The sequence below is a fragment of the Anoplolepis gracilipes genome, chromosome 5, assembly GCF_047496725.1.
Source record: "Anoplolepis gracilipes chromosome 5, ASM4749672v1, whole genome shotgun sequence".
NCBI lineage: Eukaryota > Metazoa > Arthropoda > Insecta > Hymenoptera > Formicidae > Anoplolepis > Anoplolepis gracilipes.
The window spans coordinates 7,424,326-7,451,455 of NC_132974.1; the positions used below are offsets into that span (position 1 = coordinate 7,424,326).

Genomic DNA, 27,130 nt, shown 5'->3' on the forward strand with positions numbered 1-27,130 from the left:
ATAAATAACAATCAGCACATGTAAGTATATTTACATAATCATGCACAGTTACAATTATTAAAAAAATATACCTATATATTTCTCAATTAACTGTCGGTTTAATTTTTCGTAATACATAAAATAAAAATCTATGTTTGATTTTTTTATAATTCGACGATAAATACCATACGTAGAATTTATCAACATTGACGTAAAAATTTTTTATATACCTATGCGTATAATTGTAATAGTCTTTCGCATGATGATAATTTAAAATTTCAATTAATACGTCGAGATAAAATATAATACATCTGTGAGACATTTCATTTTTTTCTCACTTATAAAATCAAGTGCGAGAATGTCTCAACAATGGAATCAGTATTGGAAGGGTTGAAAAAATGTTGTATGACATCGATTTAATCGAAAGATTATGATCAAATCTATCTTAATCGATTACAACACCATGATCAATTGCAAAAATATTATGTATTTCTCAATTGAATCCTATAAGTAGTATTGGAATGATAACAAGGAATGTCGCCAGAGTAAAGGAACTTGCAGAGCTGTCGTCTTGCTGAAAATTTTCCTCCATCCATTGTTCAGTTTCTTTCTGATAGGCATTGATCCAGGCAAGATTCTCTAGTGCGTAATCCAGTCCTGTAAACTTTTCGGTTTCTTGCAAGTATTGGCGTGCAGTTAGTGACAGCTGAAATGTAAAAAATATTTTTATATAAAGAATTTGTAGAACTATCAATATTGATTGCCGATTCTATTAAAGTTTTAGGACAGTGTTGGTGATGCTACATGTTAAAAATGTCTCACAAAATTATGAAATACCTAATTAATCCACTCTTAGATAAGATACAAGAGCGATCAAGGACGAGATAGAAATGAAACCTCTCGAAGGTTCTAATTACTGAAATTTATTTACACAAAAGATATATTATCGCGTCCTAATATATCCACATATGGCGTTTGTAAATGCTTAAAAAAGTTAAAGATATAAAAGTTGGAAAATATAAAATTCTGAGAAAAACATTTCCCAACGTTTAGCTCTTGATATAAGATTATGAATATTAATTAAATTATACAAAAAAAAAATTATAATAAAAATTAATTTATACCATATAATATAGTATGTTTCATTAATTATTGCGTCTAATTATTATATTTTGAAATGATAAATTAAGTTTTCTAAAAAAGCATATAAAAAAAGGCTCAAGTTTATCTATTAAAAAAGTGAAATAGATACATATAAGAATATTTTACCTTTGCATATTGTTTGTCACTTATGACCTTACTGGCAAGTTTATTAAGGAGAGCAGAAAGTTGTGTGTTATCTTTATCTCTGTAAGAAACCATTGCACTATTAATTTGTGTTCATAATATATTGTATTACCAAATTAAGTAACAGAAAACAACTTACGCCTTTTGGATTTCTTCGCTATGTGTATTAATGAAATTTAGAAGGATATCGAAAGACTGGGCGTTGCCTGTAGCTATCGAATTCATTACAGAGAAAATATCTGTAATGGGGTTTTCTCCAATACTTAAGTTAAGGAATGTGTTTGTAATGTCATCAGAGGTAGTACAACCAAGGCCAGCCAGAATCTCCGCCTGTTCATCTTTATCTTTACTATTTCGGTACTTTTGTTCAGCCTTCTTCCATGTTGTTATGTCTTCCTTTCGCAATCCGGCACAAATAATTCCCTTTTTCAAGTCTGGTGAAAGTTGTCTAGAAATTCATGGTCAGTGATGATCACAATTATATATTTATTTGCATATATATAATATTTGCAACAAAGAGAGAATTTATATATTTATAGATTCTTTCATGCAATTATATACCAGAAGAAAAAATATATATTGTGTATCAAAGTGCATCATGAGATGATATATTATAATTACTTTTTATTTTCATCCCCGGAATCTAACCAGTCTTTGAGTTGTTCCTTAGCGAAGTCCTCGCAGTCTTTCAGTCCGTATTTACAAGCGGCGTTTAGTGCCAGTATTTTGCTTAATTTCTCTACATGCGTACCTTCGGGATTCGTATAGTTGACTGCTTTTACGAAATTTTGTATTCTTTGAACGACATAAGCCTGAAATTCAATGACATATTAATAAATAATACATTAAAAAGAGAAAAGGCACTTGCAGATTCAACTTACACGATATTTGCTATGAATTGTAGAGCCCTCTAATACACCATCCAGATAATTGAATGCTCTGACAGCCGCGTACCATGGTATGTAATCGATTTCTTGTAAGAGATACTTTGTGATCTGCAAAGCGTTATTATACGTTAAGTATCCTCCTCGCGCAAGATTTAATGCATCGTCGATCAACTGGGCACGATTGATAGGGCTTATAGTTTTATAATTTTCTGATTGTAAATATTCCACCAGAAGCTTCCAGTTTGCTTCATCGTAATTCACACGATAATATCCTGCAAAATAATATCATTCTGAATTTTTTTGTAACAACGTTTTTGTTCTTTTCATGATAAATTGTTAATTTCATGTTAATTTCATAACGATAATTATAAAAATAGTCTTATGACAAATATGATAATTTGAATAAATCAAATACACATTATTTTTTTCATATACTATTTATCACATACTCATATAACTTTACTATTATAATACATTAATGACAATGGCAAAGCACGTGAGTCAAATATGTTTTGTTAAATAATTAAAGTATTTTTTGATATATAAAATATACAAAAGTTTATCCATTTCAAGGCTACAAACATAAACTTTTTATAATTACGAGAATATCTTCATATTATTTGTTTTTTATAAAGAAAATATAATGAAATAATCAGTTCAGTCATTAATTATTGGATTCATTAAATCAATGATTAATATTTTTACTGTTGTACTGATGATAAAGATTGAACAGCGGCATAATAATGCGCATGTGTACCTTTTTGATCTTTATTGAAAAGAATCCATTTTTTATCTTTCAACTTATCGATAATCAAGGCTTCTTCAGGTTCCATCCATAATGATTTTATGTTATTGGGTTCTTCTTCTGTAACGTACGTAATGGGTATGTACCATTGAGTTTTATCTTGCTTCGCTGGTTTCTCCAAGAAAAATCGCTTCTGTGTCAGATTAACTTTGTCAGATAATCTTATGACAGTAACAACAGGATATCCAGATTTGTTTAACCAATTGTCCATAACATCATTAAGCGAAACATTATTTGGTAAAATTTTCTTAAGTGCTTTTATTTCATCTTCATTCTTAGTATCTTCAATGGCATTTAAAAGTTCATATGGTTTAGCAGTTTTATATTGACTAAAATTTAAAAATTTTATTGTTACTGAACATATTTTTTAGAATATGCTATATATACGTATATAAAATTGTTATAATCATATGTGGTATTATAATATTATTTGATAGTTTTACATTAATAACTAAGTTTAGAATTTAATAATTAAATTTAAACATATATTAATATGATAGTTATAAAAAATAAATAGAGTGATAACTGCACTCAAAAGTGCTGCACACAAGAATGTATTAAATTAACATACAAATGTGTATGTTATTATTAATAATAATTATAATATTATATAATATTTAGTAAATGTAAATATACATATTTAAAACTTTTTTTTTATCAATAGGAGTAATAATTTTATCATTAGAAGTAAATACAATAATCGTAATGTACGACTTACTAAGTTTTCAGATAACGATGAAGTCCTGTTTTGAAGATATCATCTGTCAAAAATTGTCGCATCATCAAGAGAATAGAAGCGCCTGTAAAGACAAATAAAATAAATTAGAGTAACGACTATCATTTTTATTACGTTGTTGAAGATAAAATAAAAAGCTGACTTACCTTTTTTATAAGCAATATCGTCGAATAAACTGCTAATTTGAGCAGGAGTTTTTGCATTGATGTTAGAATTTAACGGACGAGTTTTATGAGCTGCATCAACAACGAATGCGGATGCTTGTACATTTTTTATGGCAAATTGTTCCATAAGACGCCAGGACTCTTTATACTGCGATTTGAAATAATATTAATGAAATTAAGTAGCAATTTTGTCTATTATGATTCTACAATGCATTTCTTTTGCTAAATAAATTTGTCTCTCTACAGAATTTTACAAGTGTAAAATAAATCGATTATAATGTTGATGTGAATTATGTTTATTAGCATTATAAATATATTAATGTACTTAATATTTTCTCTTAATTAAATTGTTTGAATAGAATGTATTTAGAATTTTTACAGTGCATATAAAACTTTTTATTATAATTATATATATTAATTATAATTAATATATATAATTATAATAAAAAGTTTTATATGCCAAAATTATATATATGTATATTTGATATTTTTTATATTTACCAATGTCTGAACAACCCAATCAGTTGTATAATATTGAAAGAAGGTAGCAAATCCTTCATTTAGCCAGATATAATCCCACCAATCGCAAGTCACTAAATTACCGAACCATTGGTGAGAGAATTCGTGAGCTATCACTGTCGCTATAGATTGCTTATCCTGTGTAGTTGATTTGATTGGGTCGTAGAGAAGCGCAGACTCTCTTAAAAATAAACAGCACATTATTTTTGGTAAACTAATAAGATATTTATAAACATAAATTACTAAAATTTGAAAGATTGTAAATAAAAATCATATAATGTATAATAAAATGTTTGGATATTGTTCAAAATAGGAAAAATGTATAATAAAAATTTTTATACTTTATACAGAATTAATTAGCAAATTATAAAATGATAGATATGAGTTGAAAGATCGATAGATAAAGCAGCTGTTGAAATTTGTAGCGGAAGATTATTATGGACTTTGTATCGAGATACATAAAGATTTAAGTCTTAATTGTTTTCTGATTAAATACAATCTTTGATCAATATTACCTATAAGTCACAAGACCCCAATTTTCCATAGCACCGGCCGAAAAATCTGGGATTGAAATTTGATCCATCTTTATTCCTGTGACGTTTTCCTTATAATAGTTGAAGCCAGTAAAGTCAGATAGTTCTTTCAATGTTTGTTCGCCAATTTCAAGTGCAAAATTTGTGTTGTTGATCGCGTTAGGTTTTGTCCAAACGCGAAAGTTTTTTTGTTTATTCGTCTTCTTGTCATAATCCGAAACTACAAAAGCCACGAGATAAGTAGACATTTTTTGTGTTTCAGGGAAAACTACAGTTCCATTTTCATATTTTTCGCCTTCAAGCATATTCGAGATCGCATTATATTTCGGCGGGACGGAGTTGATAGTAATGTTGAAAGTTGCCTTTAATGCAGGCTCGTCCCAGCATGGGAATGCTTGTCTCGCTGCTACTGGCTCGAAATGAGTCGTTGCGAGCCATCTGTAACATATGGAAAGAAGTTTGTATTATTATAAAAAATAATTTTTTATTCTATTTTATATACATATATTAAAATAAAATGATTTGTTTCAACGAAAACATTTTTAATCTTAATTTACTAGTAAAAATTTGAATTAATACTATCAAATACTAATATATGTGTACAAATATCAATACCTACAAATAGGATTGATTATCCGTGTCTTGCGTCGAAAGATTTTTAGAAAATTTATGTAGAAAGAAATTATTTAAGTTAGAATTGATGACAATGCAAATTTTGCTTGAAATCATTGTAATAATTTTTTAAATCTAGATATGGTAAAATTTGTATTATAAAAGAATTTTATATTGTACTTGTATTTGTGTTTGTTAAAGTATAAAAGAATTGCGATCTTAAAGAAACTAGATTATATAATAATTGTTATCTTACCTTGTTTCTGTTCCCTCTTGATAAGAACTTCTATAGAAACCACGTAATTTATCATTTAACTTTCCAGTAAAATCTATATATAATCTTAGTATGGTCATGTTAGAATTAAGTTCATCGTCCAAAAAAAGTGTTACAAAATCCTTTTCTTTGTTTATTTGTTTAGGTATATTTGTTTTAGTTTCCTGTTTGATACCTGCACTTACATTTATGTACTTCAATGTAATATTGCTAAATTCAAGTTCTTTGGCATGAAATGTTATAGTTTTAGTTTTAGTATTATTATTCTTAAGTTTGAGAGAGATCTGAGAATGTCCTTCGAAAGTAAAATTCTTTGCATCTTTTGTGTCGAGATACGGTGTCAATTCGATCTTATAATTAGTAGGTATAACATCGTCCGGTAATCTATAGGTGTCTTGAACTTCCTCAAGGACTTCCGGAGCTACGTTTTCAAAAATAGGATTGCTTGCCCAGCAAGTTACCAGGACAAGCATCAGTAGCAGCAGATATTTCATCATTAATATCTGCTAACGGAAGGTAATCCACCCTGTTATTATAATTAAAATACATGAATAAATAGTAAAGTAAAAAAAAAGAAATAACAGTACACATTCGAGTTTTGATGCAATAATGTAAAAAAAAAATATAATCTTCATTGGCATTTGGAAGACATTTGAATAAATAATAATAATTAATAAATAATAATAATAATAATTCATATAATGAGCAAGACTTTCGAAACTTCGATAATAGTTTAATAATTATTTCTATTTTGTTTTAAATTTTTGACTATAAAATAAAAAAGAAAAGAACAGGTTCAAGGAAAGAAATGCTTCATGTATACATTTAAATTATATATACAAGAAATACACAAACTCCAATAAACGTTTGCGTTATAAGTTTTTGTCAATAGAAATGCTATTTTAATATTAATTAATTATTCTATAGAAAAGAAAATAAACTTTATCTTTCTAAAAAATAAATTTAACTTTTAATTTATTTTAGTTTTTATAAATTAAATTATTAGAATATAATTCTCAATATATTATGTCAGATATACGGTATTTTACTAATAAATTACTAATAAATTGATAAAAATAAAACTACACAAACACAATCGCGACAGATTACTATCAAAAGTCAAATTGTTGTATAATATAAAAAATCCACACATTATACACACTTCTTTTCTTTTGCAATAAGATTAATTTTCTTTTACACAAATTTAATTAAAATTAAATTAAAAATTAAATTTTTCGATTTTAATGAGATGGAAATAACGTACCTTAAAGCTAATCAAAGATAGAGAGCCGTGCGGGTTGATATCAAGTCCCCGCAAAGGCAAGATTTTATTAAAAGACTGTTGGGCCAAAATTCGGCGACTTATAAGGCAACGACGTATCGCAAAAAAATGTCACTGTTTTTTTAATCTTATCGCCACAGTCTCACGGAGCAGTAGGTATTATACTCTTTGAGGTATGCTCGCTAAATGGACTATTCTAAACGGCTCGGCGACTCGCAAAATTTTCTGAACGGTTTCAACATTGACAACGCTGATAATGCGATAACTTAATACATTGTTATCCAGCCAATCAATGCCAAGCCTGGTCAGAGATATCACAGAAATCCCATTTTTTATCATTAATATCTCGATAAAAATATCGAATAATACTGCTTAAGCTGAACGCAGCATCGATTTATTATAAACTTGTAAAATTATTATAAAACTTTATGTTTATTTAAAAAAATAAACTATATTTAATATCTTCTTTCTTGAATGAGATATATTTAATGTTTAGATAAAAGAACTAGACAGTATTTAAAAAAAATACATAATCTGAGAAATAATTAAGTAACGAAGATTTCTCAATTTTATTTTAAAGAAGTTGAAATATATATATATATATATATATATATATATTTCACACACAGAAAGATATATATTTAATTATAATTATATATATATATATAAAATTGTTTGTTCAAAAACTATCTTCGTTACTTAAGTATCGATATAAGAAATGACATTTTTATCAAGAAATGGAATAATTTATAAAGATTCTGTTTTAATATAGCTTGCAAGTTGCTAGTGTTTCCAATAAAATCTTCTTCTTATTGTAATTACAATTAATTTTTTATTTGTGAAATTAAAATATAATTATAATTATAATTATTAATGTGATTATAATTATAGTTGCGATCGATATTAATGACATAAGATATATTACATTATGATTCTTTCTGTATGCAGTTTATTAATTTTATTAATATTATTTAATAAAATTTATATTAAAATATCTATGTAATATGTGTTATCTATATAATATGTGTAAGTAGGATATTCAAAATCAATTCTAACAGTGTTAAATCATGAATAAAAATATTCGCATCTAAAAAAAGTTCTTATGAATTTTTTATTATTATCTACGGTATATTTACGCAGAAAGAGATAAAGATTGATTGATCCATTCAGGATATTATCAGCGCAGCATACAAACAATTCAGATTCGCAGAATATTAATTTCTTAGAACAAGAGTTTTGTGTGATATATATATATATCTTTAGATATGCATTGTTAAAATACAAATATAAATAAAAGATTGCATTATTAAAATACAAATTTAAATAAAAGAATTTATTAATAGAGTTATACTTTAAGTGTGCGTTATATAAAAACAAGAAAAATTATTGTACTTTTGTCTAAAGTTTTCGATTAAATCATAAAATATAAAAACATGCAAATAAATGCATAAATTAATATATCAAAGATAATGATAATTACATATATAAAATTATGAGAAAAAATTTATATACACGTATAATGTTTATATACATTTATATATAATATTTATATAATTTATATAATATTTATATAAACATTTATCAATTTTATATAAAAATATGAAAAAAAATTAGTAATTTTGATAATTAGTTAGATATAATTCTTGATAATGATATTTGAGTATCGATTTAAGTAACATTTTCCGTTTTATGCACAGATAACTGATATCAAAGAGGTTAAAGCTTAAACAATATTCAGTAATAATATTCGGTATTTCTCTTGTTATTTAAAGTTTATAACACTCTAATCACTCAATAAAATTGTTGAATGAATACTATATCCTTTTTTAAAATTTTTTTTGATTTTCTTATTTAAAAAAGATTTAATAAAGTTTTTTTATTAATATATATATATACATATATTACGAATTTATTTCTAAATAAATATATATTAAATAACTTTGAAAATAATAGATTAAAGTAATATACTTTAAAGTAATATAATATATTTTATATAATATTTTGTGCTTCTATATTTGAAGTAGTTAATAAAATAACATTTAGTAAACTTAATATTTTTAAAAGTTGATATTATAACATTATAACATTAACATAACATAAGATAATTTTAAATATTTTTAAATATAACTTCATAAGACTTTTTTTATGTGCCTTTATTCAGTTTTAATTACAAATACAATATTTAGTTTTAATCAGAAATAATAAAAATATATTAAATTAAAAATTAATATTAAAAATATATTTATTATACATAGTATAATATATGCTCATAATATATCCTTAAATAATTATCTAAATAATAATGCTTTCTCGATTGCAGGTAAAAATTCATTAATCCATGTTATGGATGCTTCAGAAACTGTTATGGCTTTTCTTGCTGCATTCAATGCTGTTCCTAAATCTTTGACATTCTCATCAACAAAAAAACGAAGCTGTAAATATAAATATTATATTTTTATGTTATTATTTTTATTTATATAATGCAGTGAAGATTTGATCAGTATATCATTTGAGTACATATAAAATATGATAGAGATGTACTAAATTAAACACAATGATTGGAATACCTTGTTCAATTGATCTTTTGTTATAATTTTATTTCCTATAGCAGTAAGCATTTTATTTAAGAAATCAATTCCTCTTCTGTAAAAACAAAGAGAAAATATTACCAAATTAATTTTAAATACTAGGATTAATATTCAAAAAATAATTACAAAAAATATAATATTTCTCCTTTTTATAATTAATTAATAAATATAAAGAATAAAAGATTTTAAGTTTGATATTTTTTTATAGAAATTTATATTCTCTGATCTAAATATGCTTAATCAAATATTTGTTATTTTAACAAATAATATAATGAAGAACAGTATTTTGTCGACTCTCAAATTGCAAATTCATATCAAATAAATTTATATAATATATGTGTAATAAATGAAATAAAAACAAATAATACATACAATTTGAAAACTGCATGCAAATTATTGAGAATAAAATCGATAACATAATTCACATTTTCGGAATTGCCATTCAAAACTGCGTTAATTATCATGATCCTGTATTGTTTGCGGATATTGAATTCATCAGTTATGGACATATTAAGATATCTGGAAATCGATAAATTTAGAATCTGATGTATAATAGGCTTATCTACGTAATTCGATTCTTAGAACCTACTTGTCGATTAATTGTGGATTTTTAGTACATCCGAGTGCATTTAGCAAGAGTTCTTGTTCTGTATGTAAATCAGTGCGGAGGAATCGATTCCAGACTGCTTGCCAATCATTATCATTACCTACGCGAATGCCCGCACAGTAGACGAAACTCTTGAGATTTTCTAATACTCTGCGTATATGTGTGAAATATATCATTATAAAAAAGTGTGTTAATTAACTGATTATCTTTTTCAAAGAAGGGACGCGAGAATATCTATTATAATACAGAAAAGATAAGATATAACAATTTAAAGGAACTGATATTCTGTGTTGTATATATCAAATATATCATTATAAAAAAATTGCATTAATTAATTATTTTTTAAGACTCAGCGTACTTTACGAGAATACCTATTGTTAAGTAGAAAAGATAAAATATAAGATTTAAAAAAAACTGTGTTATTTATATATTTATATACATATATGTGTATATATGTATATATATATATATATATATATATATATATATATGTGTGTGCCCAAATATTGGAATATTTAAATCTACTACTCGTAAAAAAATAACTAATAAGCAACATTGTGTAAATAATGTAAAAATATATATGTATATGTATATGTATATTTTTCAAAACTGTCATTAATTGGCACCTTTTCTTCATAGAAATCCAAGAATCAAATAAAATTTTTGTTTTCTTCAGGCAGTGGATGTTGTTGACCGAACATGCAGCCGATAAGATTAATTCGCGATGTAATTTCATTGTCAAACTGTCTGCGGGATTTTCGATAAAACTCAGTAAGCGGTATATAGATTTAAGTATGCGATTTGCGTAAGTCTACAAATTACAACATATCAAATTATTAAATTGAATTAAAAATTATTACTGATTCATTTTTTAGATAAATAATAACTTACCTGAAAGAGTTGTTGTACTCGCGGCGAGCTAGAAAGGATATGATTGAGAAAATTAAAGTTATTTATCGCAGCAACCCACGGTTCGTACTCGGTTTCATGAATAAGATACATCGCAATATCAAATGGAATGGAATAATTCACATAACCGGCTCTAGCTAAATTAAAAGCGTCATCTAGAAGCGCAGCCCTGTTTATCGCGTGTATTCTTTTAAAATTCTTTAATCTCATATAGTCGACAAGCATTTTCCAGTTATTCTCGTCATAATTGACTCTATAATATCCAATTTGCTGAACGTTAAAAATCACCCACGAGTTTGACTCGAAAGAACCAATTATCACACTCTTGACCTGCGGCTCCAACCATGCTGCTGTATCGATTCGATCAAATGTCGAATTTGATTCTTCAATTATGAAAGTCAACGGTATCCACCAACCAGAATTGTCTACTTGCGTTGTATGACGACTCAGATAAAATCGTTCTTGCGAAGCAGAAAGAGCTTTTGTGGTATAATTTCGCGTAATGGTTACTAGGGGATATCCTGGCTGATTTGTCCAGGATTCTATGATATCTTTTACAAGGAAATGTTTAGGTAATTGTCCTGATTTATCTGATGCAGTCTGTAAGTATCGATACAAATCGGATGGAAGTGCTGCTTGATATGACCTAATAATAGAAATGAGTACCTGTGTAGAGTAATATTAACAGACCGACAAAAAAAGAAAAATGACAATTATTATTTTTAATAAATTAAATTATCGCAATTTTTTGATAATAACAATGTACATTCACGATTTTGTATTGAATGAAAAATTGTTGATAGAATTTGAAATTCGCGTGTAGACTTACATTTCGCGTAAATAACTCTGCAAGCCCAACTGAAATGCTGTACTTCCAATAATATGATTGGTCATACGAATTACAGATGCACCTGGAAATAAAATAGCGTAATATTATAACATTTATTTTGTATTGATTATAATGTATAAATAAAATAAATGCTATATATTATTAAATATTTTTCTAATAAAGATTAAAATGCACAATAAAATAAAAAAGTACATATTATAAAATCAAATTTGTTATATTTTATTGTATTATTTAATTATAAAATTAATTTAATTATAGGAAAAGAGAAAAATTAATATATCATTTGACTTCTTAATATAACTTATTTAAAATTTTTTTCTGCGATTGTCACTATTTTAACTGTGACAGTATAAAATTTAGAAGAATAATTAAAATGATAATTTATACGAAGTTGTTAACTGTGTCATATGGATGAAAATACATAGCATACAATATTAAAGATATGAGATATATTAGAGATTAATTTTGCCAATAATCAATTTTTGCACATATGATTTGAATATGCAAACTATTCGTAAAAAAGATTATCACATGATTGATAGATATCTTTATCTGTTTTGCGAGATTGTTACACGTATGGCGATATGATCAACAGGTTGCGTAAGACAAATGACGCAGCACTTGTAACAAAAATGATTGAAGAGATTGCATGACAGAGTGCTTTCAAAATACAGTTCCCTGTTTCAGTTCATGTTTTATTCATTGTCAGTTTATGTCTTATTTATTTTCAATTTATGTTTCGTATAAAAATTATTTCAGTAGATTTTAGTAAGTACATTTCCTCAATGTAAACTTAGAATCTCAAAATTTACAGAAATAAAATAAATAAAATGATCAATTATGTAATTTATTTATACCTTTTTTATAAGAAACAAAATCCAAAGTAGCCATAATGCTGCTACGGTTTCCGACATCTCGACCGTTCAGAGTACGTGTATGATTATCGGAATCTGCAAGTAATGTCGGTTGAAGACAATCTACCGCGAACATATTCATCATTCTCAGATCCGGTTCCGCTATGGATACACCAAAGTATTGGAAATACGTAGCGAAACCTTCTTTCAGCCAGGCGACGTCCCAGAATTTCGGTGTCACCAGATTTCCAAACCAGGTGTGAGCGTACTCGTGAGCCATCGTTGTCAATCCATTCAACACTACTCTCGTCGGCGTGATTCCGTTCTCATGCAATACTACCGATTCCCGATAAGTGATGAGACCCCAATTTTCCATCGCGTTAAAATTGAAATCCGGTATTGCGAATTGATCGACCTTCTCGAGGGGGCTCTTCACCGACATCCATGTCTGCAATGCCGAGAACACTACCTGGCCGCGATTCAAGGCCATCGATCCGCGAAACTTCATGGAGTCTCTCGTCCATATCTTGAAATTCTCTGAAATTCTTGATCGCTCCGGAACAAAGTTGTGCACTATCCACCCTACCAAATATGTGGAAATTCGCGGCGTGCGTCGGAATGTGGTCACATAGTAAGTATCATTTCTAAATCAATAATAAAATTGTTTTTTTACATCCTATTTTTCGTATATTTTTCTTTTGATATTTAATATAAACTATACACTAACTTTATTTGTATAAATTCCACTGGAGTATTACTCGTCGCATTTTGATCTTTATGATGGCCAATTCGTACTTGGAATTCCGCCTTTAAATGTGGTTCGTCCATACATGGAAATGCACGACGTGCATATGTGGGTGAAAATTGAGTTACGCCGATTCGTCTAAAAGAATTTAACAATTCTGAATCAAGTGTGTAATAATTGTTAAAAATTTATTTTTATCACTATAAAAAAAGTATCATTATAAAAATAGATATTTCTGAATATAATTGAGCTTTAAATTGGTAAATATATATAAGATATATAAAATATATATAAAGTATATATAATATAAAAAATATTGTAAAAGAAAATACACAATTACAATAAATAGGAAATATATGAAATTAAGTATCATAAATCACATCCTAAAAGTTTACATTATAATTAAATTGTATAACACACAGAATACATATTATATTAACAATTAAAATAAATATGTAATTAAGTATATAATTAAGAGAATGTTAATATTTATATTTAATCTTCAATATTTTTACAGACTTTTAATTGCATAGATTTTGCTATAATTATCGTACTTAGCGACTCTCTTAATTATAAATATGTGTATATAAGCGTTTTCAAAATTTAAATATTACCTAAGTTTTCCCTCAACTTCATATAGGCTTGAGTAAAAGCCAAAAACATCGTTTGCGATGTATCCTTTAAAGGATAATTCTATCGTGTATTTTGCAGGTTCCAATGCGCGCACGAGTTTAATCGTAAGCATTTGTGTTTCTTCATCATAAATGTAATGCAAAATCGGAATTAAATGACCTGATTTATCCGATAAAAATGCATTTGATTGTACAATTAATGTATCTGTGTGCAGAACAATCAAGTCTGTTTTTTCCAATACTTGCAAGATGATCCGTACGTGACCATCATAATCCGGGTCAGTGGGATGAGTGTAAATCGATAAATCATATGATACGGGAATGATTTTCTTGGGCAGTCGATATCGTGCGGAAATCTTGTTTAAATTTTCCTTTTTGTCTATATCATCGACATTATCACATGCGAGTACCAGATTTAGAACGACGAGAATAATCAGTAAAAACATAGTAAATAGAAAGCGATAAGAAATCATGACTATGTCTTAACATTCATAACAACATTCATTCAAATTCTAAAAGTTGGCTTTCGTATAAATAAGAGACCGCGATGATGTGTGTTTGAGTATCTCTCACCTTGTGTTATATATACATATATATGTGTAAGATGAGATAAACGTTATATATAAAACGGCCACACACATACACGTGCACACGCGAATTTAATAAAATACGAGTCCAATTCTTAACAAATATTAATATGAGATGATATTTTTTATCACAAAATATATATATATATATATTGTAATCAGAATAAAATTTCACCGAAAATTTAATTATACAACTCTCAGCACAATGTTTATACTGTATTGCACGATTAAGACTACAAGCTAGTCGCGTTTACTGCGTAGTTGCTATATTATTTGTCATCGACGATTACGGATAAAGGTACATCGGCATCGACCTCGCGATCGGGCATTTAACGAGATAATATTTGTCCATCATACTCAGGGCAATAACGATAACAAGTTTCAATGAAAATATGATTTTATGATGATATTTATATTTACACAGGAAACCATACATACTTAACTGTGATTTTTTTTTAAATAATTTGCAGCGATATTAAATACTGGTATCAACTTTGATAATTAATTGATTGAGAGTCTTGTACTGTAAATTGTTTATTGATTTATAAGAGAAAAAAAACAGAAAAAGGAAAAAGAGGAGACATTTATCTATATTAAATAATTATCTTTCTAGAAGCTGTACGCAAAATGTCTGATTGTGAAATATTCAGAACAAGTACAAAAAAATGATGAATTCCTATTTGTTATTAAGTAAAATTCTCGATTAATTGTGGATATTTTTTTATTATGGTTTTAAGTCCATTTTTTTAACATTAGACTTGTTACATTGTGTGTCCATTTATTGGCGAATAGCACTTGCAACATTCCTTGTTCGGTCGACATGGCTGCTAGTTGGTGACAGTGTTGAGGTTTTAGGCACAACTTGCTGAGATTTGCATGTAATTGCTGTAGGCTACATGTCTTGCCTTTAGGCTGAGGTTGAGGTTTACTTACGTTCTATACACCTTGATATTGGAAGCCTAAGCGATATCCCAAGTTTGTATGGTCCTAGGTTTACTTCTAGCTTATCTACAGGTACGATATGTAGAGAAAAGTACGAGCACAATTCTATAGATAAAATTAGTGATTATGGAGATAAATAATTAATAATAAATTTTTCATTTTAATTTATTAAATGAACAATATGTAAAAATTCTCTCTTCCATATCTTAAAAATTGTTTTGAAGCAATGTAATGCCTGAATATAAATTTGACATTGTCTGATTTGAGCATAAAGTTATAATTTAGTTAGAAATTTTGTGTCTAGAAAAAAATATAATAACCTGAAAAGTTTGCAGTACAATTTTTGCATAAAGATACTTAAGTTTACAATATTCATATATTTACATACATCTTTATGCGATAATGTATGCCATTTGTTTCAATGACCTTTGACCATTATTCGTGCAACTTAAAAATCTTGTCTTTTTTTTCACAAAATTTACTTTTCTGGGGTAAAAAATTGTTCCAGGTATATTTTAAAAGTCCTCAGAGAATCAAAGTTTTTACCATGAAAGAAGTCTGTAGAGACTCGAATAAATGATAATTAGATGATATTAAATCTAATGAACACGGTGTAGAATATTCTGGTCAAATTTCATTAAGTCTGCCAAAAATATGAAATATAGCGTTGCCCTGAAAGACGACGCAAATCATCATTTTAATTAGTAAAATATCATTATTTTATTACGTTATTTTTAATATTTTAATTTTGAGAAAGTATTTCTAAATTCATTATAAAATGCATCGATATATTAATAAGAAATACAAAATAGAACATTTATTTATAAATAATAATATATTATGGGAAGACACATAAATGAGGAGCTATATGTATGTATAATGGAAAGGTTGACACGATGAACGACTTGAAGGAAGTTGCAGTCATGATTGGCCTGCATAATGAAGAAGCTCGAACGCCATTATACTCGATGGCAAGCTTAAAGTTTCAACACCTATCGGTTAGAAACCTTGTGACAATCCTGAAACGTTGCCCCGTTGAGAAGCAGTCCCTAGGAAAGTTTGTTCGGTTTATCCCAGCTTTCATATGGATAAAATGACAAGCTGCGTATGTGTTTGCATGATTTTCTCCTTTCGTGCCTCTCTAGTTAAGATTTACTTTGAAATTGCATCGATAATGCGTAAATATATTTTGTCTTTTCATAGTATGTGCATGTATAATATATACGCAACAGTTTTAATTTAATAGAGTAAAAAAGTATTGCTCTGCAAGGTTTAAAATTTTATTTTAATCAATTTAATGTATTAGAATCTAAGTATCTAATTATTCGAAAACATTATTTCTTATGTGACATATGTAATTGAAAGAAAATATCTACTGGCTCATTCTATAGAACCACTGCACTGTAATTATATTTATGTGTATAATGTGTGTAATATCGCATAAAAGAGACACTCCAAATAGATAAACATACTTTAAAAATCTAGAATTAGCTTAACTTCAAAGTAACGTCCGCTAATCTTACCGACAAATCGAGTTATCAATTGATAATAAATTTCACCGTTCTTATCAAATGTCTCACGAACCAAAAGCGTGTGAATATCAGGGGATTACTGTCCATTTAAAGAGGCATTCCGCGAGTCATTAATTTAGAATATTGTAAATTCAATGATAATTATTGCTTAAGTAATTCTATACTTTTTATTCTTTACTTAATATTATTGTGGCTTAAGTCTTTACCATTGTAGTTATATTTGCATAATATTGCATTTCCTGTATTTTTCAATATATGCCATGATTATTTTCCGTCTGTTAATCTTTTTTTTGCGATGTTATCTCGCGATTCCTCGATAAGATTCAACGTTCATTTTAAACTTGAACGCAGACAAAAAATTCAAAAAGCTTTTCGAAAATTTATGTTATTAAATAATAAAATTATATAAAGAGCTCCGATTAATAAATAAATAAATAATAAAGAGGCAATAGGAGCGAGGAGATGTGAATATAAAATTGTAAGTTTTTTATATATAGATGATATGTCGCAATTATATTGACATTAAGTACATTAGTAACATTCTATAGAATGACGGAAATTACAATAAAGATTTGAACGTTTCGATTCATGTTTTGAATCCTCTTCAGCATAATATATAAATTAAATAAATGAATTATAAATAAAAACGAAATTAATGATTAAACATCGCATAATAAAGGCGTAAGACATGTGTGAACATAAAATCCGTGATCGTATTCGCATGATTAAAAGGATCACTGCCTCAGAACCGCTGTACATATTTATCGCATGTTAGTTGTATAAATTACATATATATAAAACGATCCAACTTCGGCTCTTTTTTTGTATGGCTTGCATAATAATCCCGCGAGGCAATTCTCCGAGGTTTCCAGACCGAGGGAGATATGCAGTTAGATTGAGGGGTTAAGTCTGTATTAATAAAATGAGTATAATAAATACCTGTTTGTAATAAAGTAATTTACCGTTAGTTTGTGTATAATGGTGGTGACTCAGAAAAAGCTTACAGGATATGCACTCCGTTTGTGTGTTGTTGAATCTATGGTATATATATCGCGACAATTGATGTTTTAACGTGTGGTTATGTCGATGGTACAGATGGTAATGAGCTCAAGGGCGAAAAATACATTTAAGATGGAAAGAGTTAGGTAGGTGACATTAGATCTTAGGCAGTTTGTTTATTATATCATCGTAAATAGCTGGCAAACATTCTATATCTGTTTGTAGATTTATGCTATTTATTTGTCGTTTAATGTGTAACATTTCAGATATCAGTCTTTTTGTGTAATAGGGCTCGTTGTCTAGTATTTGTGCATTGTCCCAATCAAAGTCATGATTGTATGTTAGGCGGTGGTCAGTGATCACTGATTTATTGTTATTGGGCTTCATTATGTTGGTCTTATGTTCTTTTATCCTAGTATTCAGCTTTCTGCCCGTTTGACCAACATAAGAAGCGTCGCAATTTAGACAATTAATTTTATATACCACGTTGGTTTTCATGAGACTAGGGATAGGATCTTTGTGTGTCTTAATAAATTTGTTGTTTTTGTTTATACTATAGTAGGCTAATCTGATGTCGACATCTTTTAGAGCATTCTTTATTTTATCAGTTACTGTATGCAAATATGGAATTGTGAAATATGAGTTATTATTGGGTGTTTGTAATTTTCTGTCGGATGGTCTATTGTTAATTAAAAACTTTATGCGGTTGTTAATTGTTCTGAATATAAAATCGGTTGGATAGGAGTTGTCCAGTAAAATCTTTATTACAAATTTATTATTCTTTTCATGGAACGTGGGATGTGATAATAAGAATACTCTATCAACCAAGCCTATTACAGTGCCTCTTTTTTGGTTGTTAGGATGTTGGGAATAGAAATTGAGATATTTACGAGAATATGTTCTTATGGTACCAGTCAAATATTAGATGGTTATTAATTAAAATGAGTGTCAGGTCTAAAAAGTTAATCTTGTTGTGGTCATTTTTTTCTACAATGAACTATACTCTGTTATGGGAAGAATTAAAAATTGTCAATGTCTCGTCAATAAATTTTGGAGGTACCGATATTAATATGTCGTCCACGTATCTGAAGTAAATGGGAGGGGTAAAATTCAATAACGTCAATGCTTTTTCCTCTATGTCTTGTAGGACTATGTCGGCGATTATCGGAGAGAGTGGGGAGCCCATTGGTGTGCCAAAAGTTTGTTGATAAAATTTGTTATTGAAGACAAAGTATGTAGAGTTTAAGACCAGGTTTATTGCTGTTAAAAATTCTGATTCTGGGATGTTGCAATTATTTGTGATATATTGCCATCTCTTTGATATGCTTTCTACTGCTAAATTGATCGGGATGTTAGTGAACAATGAGATTACATCTAGCGAAAACAACTCATAATCATTGTCAATATGTAAATTAGATAATTTGTTGACTAGATCGAAACTATTTGCAATGTGACTATTCGGTTTCGGGAAGCTGTCGTACATGATTTTATGTAACCAACTGGCTAAGTTGTATAATGGGCTATTGATAGATGATACAATCAACCTGTAAGGGATGTTAATCTTATGAATTTTTGATAACCCATATGCTCGCGGTAAATTACCTTCACTGAAGGACATTTTACGGTATTCAATGGTCGAGATGTATTCTTGTTTTTTCCACCGTTTCAGTATGTCGTTGAGGCTTGAGATTAATTTATTAATAGGGTTTTTGTTTAATAAAATATAAGTCTCTTCATCTGACAATAAATTTTCCATTATTTGGGTTCCATTATTTGTCTTTATCTAAAGCAACTGTAACGTTACCTTTATCCGCTCTGGTAAGGATAAAATTCGGGTTTTCTTTTAAGAAGTTGTTAGTAGTTGATTGTAAGTTGATTAGTTTTTTAGTGGTTTTATTTTGTGGAAAGGATGTTGTGGAAATTTATGTTATTAAATTATAAAGACATAAAGTATGCTTTTGTTGCGATCTTTTTAAACATTAATGTACTTTCTATGAAATTATCTGCTAATTAGATCTCAATTTATACAGTAATATGTATGTATATATTATAGATACGCTAAAACATTATAAATATATTTAACATTTGCTATTAAAAATATTGCACGCAAATACTGTTTTTTTTCTAGCTCATTTCTGCTTTTAATTATTTATTTCTCTGTTTTATGATACATGTAATAACTATTTCCACACAAATAATTAGATTAACAATAGAAATTGAGTTTCCTTTAAAATTAAAAAGTAAATAATAATATTTCCTGTATCTTGCTTTTGCTTCTGTTCCATACGATATACGCGCTATGTTATTCATGCATCAGAGAAATGCAAACATGTACCGTGCAAATCAAATTACGTTTGCTTGATCGTTTTCGACTTTCAATCCAAAATTGTACTATGGCGTAATAGTAACAATTGCACCAGTACACAGTAACAATTTGTTTGTTTAAAAATCTGTTCGATTAATCAAGAGATCTGTACATTTGCATTTTTTTCAGTATTTTGTATCTCAAACACATTTTACTTTATTTTACATATGTTAATGTATATACGTGTATATATTTATATGCTGTTTGTGAAGGCATGTTATTGAAAATTTTTTATAAAATTAAGAACAATATCAATAATATGTGTATATTCTTATGTAGTAATATTCAATAATATCTAAGAATGTAATAAGTGACAGCAGCAATTAATGTGTAATATATGTACAATATGAATAAATCAGCAACCGGTGTAGAAAAATGAGATACAAAAAATTAACTTTTCCGATTTATTATGGAAATTTTGCCATTATTTTTCTGATGATCACTTTTTGAAGAACAATATTGATATTCTCAAATTGATGGCCTCGAGGGCTGATCTGAACTGTTTCAACATTCATTTATAATCGACAATCACGATGAGAAAACTGACGACAAAAGACGCTATACTGTAGAACTGAGGATCTTGTTAAAATTCATATCGCGCACTGCTGTCTCGTACAGAATCGACATTCGATTCTATAAAAAACGACAATAAAATTCTTTTCTTAAAGTTTTTTTCTGAAAGTTGTCACATTACATTTCAGCCATTTATTGTGATTTACATAATGTACAGTGAACAAACTTCTATCTCATAAATGTTATATATATATATATATATATATATATATATATATATATATATATATAATATTATTGTGTTTCTTTTTAACAATTTAGTAGAGATTATCTCTTTTTTTAATATATTAATAAAGCAAGCTAACTATGCTATTAAAAGTGCTTGTCTCCCGAAACTTTACTTAAAGCCTTGTTATCTGCCGTAGCTTATAAAAATTGTTTATTAGAAATAATTCAGTGTAAAGAAAATTTATTGCAGTTAAATCCATGTCTGGATTAATTCGCTATTTTATGAAAATTATTACTTCAATATTAAGCATTTATTCCGTAAATCAAAATTTTTCTATACACAACAGATAGCTGTAATTAACAATAAATTTGTTGAAACAAAATTTTTAAAATTTGAATTTTATGGTGCTGTAGAAAATATAAAGTTTTCTTAGAATGCTTTTTTAATTGCAATTTTCATTTAACATTTTAAGTGCTCCGTGTGCTATAGAATTTTCACTAAGTTCAAACTATCTCCTAAAATGATCAATTAATCAATGTTAATTTTCAATTCAAGCGGTTGCTTACGAAGCTTTCTCGAGTTTTCTTGGAGATGAAATCAAATCAAGAGAGACCCGTAAATTGCGGGTAAAGACGATGGTCGAGAAGCGACTGCTCTGCTCGGAAAAAAAAATGGCGAAATAAAAAGTCGAGCATTTAGCCGGGACGGAGGCCTAATTTAGTCAGGCCAACGAAGGTGAGTTTTGCTCCGGGGGCCTTTGCAAATTGCCGCCAATACCGCCTGCTTGTCCCGGTAACATCGATGACGGAAGCATGGTAATTCGATTATAAGGTTGTTTGAAAGCTTCGTCCTAGGTATCTCTTCTCTAGATGTACCGATGTTGCTCGCGTTCTATTCGCGACCTGCACATGCAGTTGTATATGGATATGTACACATAATGTGCGAACGTGAAACGTGTAGATCGATTGATGTCTTAATATTGTTTACTGACCTGACAGTTTAATTTGCTCCGCCAATTAACATCGTTAAAAACATCTGCTATTTTGAGGAAAATATTTGTGGAATTTGTGGAATTTGTGTTATATAGTGGAATGCAATAATTTCTCTCATTGATGAAAAACACACAATGTTCTCTTCAGACTATTTTAATTATTATGTTAAAATTAATTTTGCAAATATTTATCAATAAACAATCAATCTGATTTGATAATGTTATTAATATTTTATTCATGATGTAGAGTGGAAAAGGAAATTTACCGTTCGGAACTGTTGAGTGCACATTTATGCAATATCATGTTATGGTTCCTCGAGTGCTTGGCTTTTTAGCATAGTAATTGAATTGTTTGTACAGCGTTTAGTTTGTTATGAAAGGTATTTTCAATTTTAAACATCATTGAAAAACTGTTAGGTTCCTTTTATAAAATTAAAGGAAAATAAAAAAATTCTTTACATTTTGTTGTTTATTTTGATTATAGTATCTCTCTATAATACTCTATAATATAATGTACAATTTTAAAACTGCTATCGTTAATATTTTATTATTTTACATTAACTTTGATTCTTTTTACATATTGCAATTTTAATTTTTTATAAAAATTACATATTTTCTTATTTTTAAATTTTTAATTAAGCACTAAAACATTTGATAAATTATGTATTTTCTTTAAATTGATTTTTTTATTTATTTATTATTTATGCGTTTCTGGTCTTGAAAGATGTTGACTAAAAATGTTATGAACGATAAGAAAGTAGAGAGAATCGAGTTGACCTAAAATTGTAGGTTTCAATACCGTATATGATTATATTTGATTTCTTTGAATAAGATGCACTTGTATCGAAGCAGATATATTCTTGTAAAAGCCAATTTACAATTGGAAAGCTTGATATTTATAAAGATATGTATATTATCACTGATAAGTTAAATTATAATATATTTGTTTCATGTCTCAAAAATTTTCAGTACTGTTTTAGCACCTAATTTAATATATATATAAAGATAAATAGAAGAGATCATATGGACTTTTTTCTGTATTGCAATATCATTCAGATTTTATTAAAATGGAAGAAACGTATTTTGTTACGTATTATGTACTCTTCTTATTTACATTTTACTTATAAAAATAATATCGTCGGTTTAATTAAGCGTTAAGTTTCGATGTTGATTTTAGCGAATCGCAATTTTCGCGAAAGTCACGTCAAGAATATTGTCGATGTTGTAAGCGAAGTGAAGCCAGCGACTTCCGTATATCTTTATCAGTGTTCAGAAACGCGGCAGGAGGTAGATCTTTCTTTAGATGACCAGGGTGGTCTTTGTGTCTGTACGGGTAAATATTAGCGGAGGATGATGAGAGCATCCCCATTCGTTCTTTCTTTCATTCTTCTTTCTCTATTTTCAACGACGCGTCGCAAACCCGCTCTCTTGGTTGCTCTGATGGATTCGTTCATTCCGTCGCGACGTCATTCTGAAGACTGGAGGCTTTTACCTGTCCTCTTCAAACCACCGCATCTCACCGAAAATTCACTCTAATATTGCCTCCATTCAAGTATGCACTTATGGCGGCACCTTCTCTTTCGTGTAATAGACACCGCCGATTGAAACCTGCGTAGGTACTCTTTACAAGATTCTGTTGTAAATTTTTGTCGATAATTAATAATTTAATAATTGCGAGCTTATAATATCTGTAATCTTATAAACTACATATACTAATAACGATGTATCAGCAAAAAAAAATTTGTCATTTCAGAAACTGACAAGTTTCTATAAACATTTAATTTTTGTCTATAAACTTATGTTTATGAATTCTTTAGCTCTACTGATATTTTGTTAATTATTTTAATTATTTTGATAATTATTTTGCCGAAATATTTTTGCGCGTAGAAATATCCTTTCTATTAGCAGAAGCTCTGTGACATTAATAGCATTAAGGTTGTCTTTATCACGTGTGCTGTTTTGCTCAATAAAGTGCATGATACATGCTTAATCTGTCCCCACGGGCACACCTGTCTCATGAATAGCGTTCGATGAAGATCGTGCGATTGAGTACTGTAGTCCAAAATTAACCCCGATGCACGGAAAGTACAGAATACACTGTAGTGACGTCACAAACGATGTAGAGCCTGGTTTTGTAGCGTGGTTCCTCGTTTCAGAGAGATCGAATAGAAACACATTCGTACCTTAATGCGCATACTAACACATTATTGTTCATCCAGTCATTGCTATTCAAGGACAACTCGGTTTCGCCGTAATGAACGTTTCAATAGACGAAATAATTTTCTGCAAAAGGATATGTGTTAAATACATTTATTATACATGTAAAAATATTTATTATTAGTGTATTTTTTTTTACATAAAGATACTTATATGTTAATGAGATAATTATAAAATTATTTATAACTCCTTTAAACATTAATTGCGTACTTTAGAAAAGTGCGAGAAAAATTATTTTATATAACTCTAAATATATATATGTATAATTTTATAAACGTTATCTAGATACTAGCGAAAGACTCGGGTTCAATTCCCGATTCAGCGACTTCGCTCCGATATTTTTTCTCGTCTACATCTCTTTAGGGGGGTATAGAGGGGTTTTTAGAATTCTCAAAAATGAGAATCTAAATATGTGCTCTGTGCACTAATGAAAAAATTCTTTCGTGAAAAGAATTAATTTCTTTACGCAGTTTCTTTACGCATCAACATCCGCGCATGGGCTTTCATTGCCGAGTATATCTTATCATGTTATCTAGATACATTTCAAGCTAACATCTGTTTAGATAATAATAGCACAAATTTGGCAGCAGTGTCTTGGCTTGCATTTGATCTCAATTAGTCTTTTGATGTTCATGACATCGCGATATTCCACTCATTACTTCGTGTAATGGGGTTAATTTTGGGGCTAAGGTCTGTCGCACATTCACATCAAAGCGAAGGAAAGGACACGCTAACAGAAGCTTTGTGTGCAATGAATACTGTCAGATACGATTGCTGCGATTGCACTGGATACGTGGAACGCATTTTCTAAAGTCGTCCATCAGGTAGATCAATACATAGTCGAACTAATCCAGCGAAATTTTCATGTTTAAAAAATACATGCCCAATAAAAATCAATTATGTACATGATCTCAAGTAAGAGTTAATAAAAATTATAATACAACGACAATTGTTTAAATATGCAAAATATTATTATTTTGATTTTATTACTCTAGCAGATTATTATAAAAATTGCCCATCTATTATCTATTTTTACGTTTTACAAAAAAAATTAATAATGTAATATTACTTCTAATAATGTATAATTACGTTAAAACGTCAATAGTACGAGTACACGAGAAACATTCATATTATAATTAGGCAAAGACAAATTCCGATTGATCTATTTTAATGATAGTTCTAGCGACTTATCTAATCGCTAGTTCATTCTCGTTATTATTCCGCTCTGTATTCACGAAGTTGGTTGGTTGCCTCTCATCTGTAACAGAAGTTCCCCAGCGCAAACTTGCCTTTGACAAACTATGAAGTGTCAACGGATTAGCAAGCAGCCGATACGCCGCATAATTCAAAAGAGAAGACGCAGCTGTGAGGAATATAAGTTTGCGCGACAAACATGTAAGGCTATTTGCGGTTATTACACTCGTTTTTAATAAAAAAAAAAACTTGTATTATATAACTTGATAATGGTTCTACGAAACTTACAGGCCACTGTTGCCCAATTTCTACAATTTCGTACTTCAATGAACAATATTCTTGTGTAGAAAACTTCATCTACGATCCACTTTCAACAAAGTTATTATTAGCAAAGAAAGAATGTCCGCGATCTCAAGTTTGAAAAAACTCATCCCGAAGATATAAATATATGTATAATAAAATTAATTGATTTGTTTTCTCATATGAAATAGATATAGAATCTTTTGTTTCTTAAAACATTTTTCTGTTTATTTCGTACTATTATTTGATGTCTAAATAAAACAGAAGACATTTAAAAATACACGAATATAAGATAGCACAGTAACCAGGACAGAAATGTTTCGCAGTAAATAATTAATGTAATCAATACGTCTTCTTGTTTCATATATAACCACAACCTTTGATCAACTCATGGATGTTAAATCCAGTTTACAAACAGTTTTAATCGTATTATTAATTAATGTTATTGATTACTTTTATGCGTTACTTTTTTCATTTAATTATATGCTGGTTATTATTTTTAGAAGAAAAGAGACAAGTGAATATAATTGAACTTTGCATTATAGTACAAAACTAATTTGCACAATGCAATGTTTGAGATGGAACATACCTGGATAATTGAAAATCGGCGTTAATAATCCTAGATAATCGCGGAGATTAATATATCATACAAAGATTATATTTTGAAAATAATATTATAAGTTTGGTGTGCGAGAGAAAGTGAACAACGTGATTTACAGAATTTATTGCATCTCTTTTTGTGACAATCAGCATAAAAATACGTATTTTGCAATACATTGTGGCGATTAAATTCATTAAAATTACAATGGATTCCAAATCTTTTATTCACGATCTATCGCGCGGATCCGTCGCAATCGAGCAGCTCCCCGTTAATCGGGGTACTTTAGCGGCGCCGCGAGTCGCCGATGATTATGATGATAGGAAAGTAGGTGAATTGATAATGACTCCATGAGAAACGATTCATCCCCCTGCACGAAGAGCGCCGGGTGCTCCTGCGC

The 27,130-nt window shown here is 28.7% G+C and overlaps 3 protein-coding genes across 4 annotated transcripts; all 3 read right to left on the reverse strand.

The window, feature by feature from the left end:
- Positions 1 to 446: 446 nt before the first annotated feature.
- LOC140665695 (aminopeptidase N) lies at positions 447 to 7,288 on the reverse strand. Its single transcript, XM_072892100.1, has 12 exons — positions 7,061 to 7,288; positions 5,779 to 6,322; positions 4,893 to 5,348; positions 4,360 to 4,558; positions 3,841 to 4,006; positions 3,677 to 3,758; positions 2,911 to 3,287; positions 2,148 to 2,425; positions 1,888 to 2,078; positions 1,406 to 1,714; positions 1,249 to 1,327; positions 447 to 685 (listed from the first exon to the last, which is right to left on the reverse strand). Exons 2-12 carry the CDS (start codon positions 6,291 to 6,293, stop codon positions 473 to 475), a joined length of 2,865 nt encoding a protein of 954 aa, XP_072748201.1. The 5' UTR covers positions 6,294 to 6,322; positions 7,061 to 7,288; the 3' UTR covers positions 447 to 472.
- Positions 7,289 to 9,233: 1,945 nt separating this feature from the next.
- On the reverse strand, positions 9,234 to 15,051 carry LOC140666183 (aminopeptidase N). 2 transcript variants are annotated; one of them, XM_072893094.1, is made up of 10 exons: positions 14,837 to 15,051; positions 13,614 to 13,769; positions 12,890 to 13,530; positions 12,012 to 12,093; positions 11,165 to 11,828; positions 10,900 to 11,084; positions 10,256 to 10,423; positions 10,039 to 10,185; positions 9,646 to 9,721; positions 9,234 to 9,510 (listed from the first exon to the last, which is right to left on the reverse strand). In XM_072893094.1, exons 1-10 carry the CDS (start codon positions 14,902 to 14,904, stop codon positions 9,367 to 9,369), a joined length of 2,331 nt encoding a protein of 776 aa, XP_072749195.1. In that variant the 5' UTR covers positions 14,905 to 15,051; the 3' UTR covers positions 9,234 to 9,366. The 2 variants fall into 2 exon arrangements, with proteins under 2 accessions (XP_072749195.1, XP_072749194.1); XM_072893093.1 differs by having other exon boundaries at positions 14,246 to 15,045.
- A 4,269-nt stretch (positions 15,052 to 19,320) lies between these two features.
- Positions 19,321 to 22,244, reverse strand: LOC140665870 (uncharacterized). Its single transcript, XM_072892448.1, has 2 exons — positions 22,162 to 22,244; positions 19,321 to 19,867 (listed from the first exon to the last, which is right to left on the reverse strand). The coding sequence occupies exons 1-2, from the start codon at positions 22,242 to 22,244 to the stop codon at positions 19,321 to 19,323; spliced, it is 630 nt and encodes a 209-aa protein (XP_072748549.1).
- Positions 22,245 to 27,130: the final 4,886 nt, after the last annotated feature.